The sequence below is a fragment of the Elephantulus edwardii genome, unplaced genomic scaffold (assembly GCF_000299155.1).
Source record: "Elephantulus edwardii isolate Elephantulus edwardi_28Jun2011 unplaced genomic scaffold, EleEdw1.0 scaffold00236, whole genome shotgun sequence".
Lineage (NCBI taxonomy): Eukaryota > Metazoa > Chordata > Mammalia > Macroscelidea > Macroscelididae > Elephantulus > Elephantulus edwardii.
Window position 1 is genome coordinate 2,539,532 of NW_006399986.1, and position 2,245 is coordinate 2,541,776.

Sequence of the window (2,245 nt, forward strand, 5' to 3'; positions counted from 1 at the left end):
ATATCTTTTACTTTTTTCAAAAACTCTTCATCTCATAAAAACAAGGCCATCATGGCCCAGGAACGCAAAATCAGGGCCAATGTACACAGCATTTGATTCCTACTCACCAGTCTAGCTTGTTGTTGTTGTTGTTGTTGTTATGTTCCATTGAGTCACTTGCAACTCAAAGCAAACCTATGTACAAGAGCCCTAAACTCTGCTCTATCTTGTGCCAACCTCACTGTCTCTGACACATCTACTCCCATTACTCCAATCACTGAATCGATCCATCTCATCTAGGGTCTTCATTTTCTGCGCTGTCCCTCCACTCTCCCAAGCATGACTTCCCTCTCCAAGGACTGGTCCCTCCTTGCAACATGTCCAAAGTGTGTCAGACAAAGTTTCAGATTTTTTGCATTCAAGGAGCAACCCAGTTTCACCCCCTCCAGGATGAACCTGTTTGTTTTCCTAGCAGTCCTTAGTCGGATTTAAAAAATGACATTCTTATAATATAAAAAAGAAATAGGCAAAGCTGTGGGGTTCCCCGATAAGGAACCATGTATCAATGATAATTAATTGTATAAAATACAATGTATATGAAGACTGAATAAAACATAAAAAATATAAAGTAATACCAAAAAAATTACCTTATTGACTTTAAAACTAAAATGTTCACATGTTAATTAAAAAAATAATCAAATCAGGACTCATTCTTGTCCCTCCCTGTTTCGTTCTTACAGATAAGAAAGGGTCGTGTGTATTTCCCTTCATCTACAAAGGGTTGACTTCTTTTTCATGCACCAAGATCAACAGCATCTTTCCCTGGTGTGCAACCAAAGCCATTTATGATGGAAATTGGAAGTACTGTGAAAAGGAAGGTGAGGCCGCAGAGCCCACAATCTCACAGTTTGGGAGGCTGGAACTGGATGCAGGGAGCTCAGGCTCTGGGGAAGGCGTTCTCTCTCTCTCTGCTGGCTCTGGAGAGAGGACCTGGTTGTCCCTCTCCTTACTTCTGTTCCTCTGTTTATTGTTAATCTCCACGTGACACCTCTCCTCACTTGGGCTTCTTTGCTTCTGTACTTACCCATCTCCTTTTAAATCTATCTTAAAGGGACTGGCTCAAAACACAACATGCATTGACATACATACCTTATCCCCAAATGTGATGACATGCACAAGTATAAAACCAAAAAGCCAAATCCATTGATATTGAGTTGAATCTCACTCGTGAGATTTCCGGGGCTGTCAATCTTAAAAAGAGCCAACTGACTCATCATTTGGCCTTGGAACAGCTGGTGGATTCAAGCTGAATGTGGAGTCGACATTTATGGACACCTTTCCTTACGGATTACCCATGATGCAGCTTTCCCTGCAAATTACCCATGATGCAGTTTACCCTGTAGATTACCCATGATGCAGTTTATCCTGCAGATTACCCATGATGCAGTTTACCCTGTAGATTACCCATGATGCAGTTTATCCTGCAGATTACCCATGATGCAGTTTACCCTGCAGATTACCCATGATGCTTCTATCCCTACAGATTACCCATGATGCATCATTCCCTTTAGATTACATATGATGCAGTTTTGCTTTCAGATTACTCCTCATGCACATTTCCCTATGGATTATTTGTAACACACTTTCCCTTACTGATTCCCACAGTTTCGTTTTCCCTGATGATTACCTAGGGTGTCTCTTTCCCTACAGATTATCCACGATGCATCTTCCCTTTTCTCTATCATGGAAAATCCTTCAATAGCTGCACCACGGAAGGCAGCTGGCTGCAAAAGAAGTGGTGTTCGGTGACATCCAGTTACGATGAGAAGCTACAGTGGAAATACTGTGAAGAAAATGGTGAGACCTTGGGCTTCCCTGAAAACCAAACATGGGAGGTGAATGAGAGAGGGAGAGGGCAGTCCTCACGAAGAGGTGGTGGGAAAGGAGGAAGGCCAAGCCAGCGGAGGAAGAACTTTAAGGAACCAAGGCTTCTTCTCCAAGAACACACTCTGGTAACCACAAAAGACAGGAGTAGTCTAAGACCATCTTCTCTTTTTTTTTTTTCCATTATTTAGAGAATACTTTATTAGTTTCTGTAATCAAACCCATGTAGATAAGACCTTACATATTTAATACAGTGCGTTACCCCTGTACAAATGGAAAAAAAAAATTTAACATTTCTAGAGCAATATGGCTGTTGATTTCTGTACAATGCCAACTCAACACGGTACAACTGGGATACTTTTTCCAAAGTTGACAGCACAGC

General features: G+C 41.6%; 1 protein-coding gene across 1 annotated transcript in view; it reads left to right on the forward strand.

The window, feature by feature from the left end:
- ELSPBP1 (epididymal sperm binding protein 1) overlaps positions 1–2,245 on the forward strand; it is a 22,603-nt gene that overhangs the window by 12,591 nt on the left and 7,767 nt on the right. Inside the window, exons 2-3 of the mRNA XM_006898715.1 lie at positions 720–857; positions 1,690–1,836. Of these exons, the coding sequence (XP_006898777.1) occupies positions 720–857; positions 1,690–1,836 (285 nt within the window). The remainder of the gene's footprint in view (positions 1–719; positions 858–1,689; positions 1,837–2,245) is intronic.